Below are 363 nucleotides of genomic sequence, written 5' to 3'. Positions count from 1 at the left end.
CAGCAACCGTACCGTCACAGTCAGCAGCACCGTTAGCAGCAGCAGCAGCAGCAGCAGCACAAGCAGCAGCAGCAGCAGCACTAGAAGCAGCAGCAGCAGCAGCAAACTGACACTTTTGCCTCCTCAGATAAAGAAAAAGCTTGGCTATCCCTCTGGCCCTCAGCAGCAACCGCCGGCGCCCCATGACTTTGCGCAGCCGCAGCATTTCTGCTGCCAGCTCTGCGCACCGCTGCTGCTGCAGTTGCTGCTGCTGCTGCTGCTGCTGCTCCTGGTTAAAAGGGGCCTCAAGAAGAGCGTCAAGCCGGTCAAGACCATTTTGCGTCAAACATATTTCAGATGACCCCACTTTGTACTCATCTGCAG

General features: G+C 56.7%; 1 protein-coding gene across 1 annotated transcript in view; it reads right to left on the bottom strand.

Moving 5' to 3' along the window:
- ETH_00042830 (uncharacterized protein) overlaps positions 1 to 205 on the bottom strand; it is a gene marked incomplete at both ends in the record, with an annotated part of 581 nt that extends 376 nt beyond the window's left edge. Inside the window, one exon of the mRNA XM_013375282.1 lies at positions 112 to 205. Within this exon, the coding sequence (XP_013230736.1) occupies positions 112 to 205 (94 nt within the window). The remainder of the gene's footprint in view (positions 1 to 111) is intronic.
- Positions 206 to 363: the final 158 nt, after the last annotated feature.

Source organism: Eimeria tenella, genomic scaffold (genome assembly GCF_000499545.2).
Source record: "Eimeria tenella Houghton genomic scaffold, Eth_scaff2639, whole genome shotgun sequence".
NCBI lineage: Eukaryota > Apicomplexa > Conoidasida > Eucoccidiorida > Eimeriidae > Eimeria > Eimeria tenella.
Note: the sequence above shows the minus strand (reverse complement) of the source record. Positions and strands in the feature narration are given on the sequence as shown.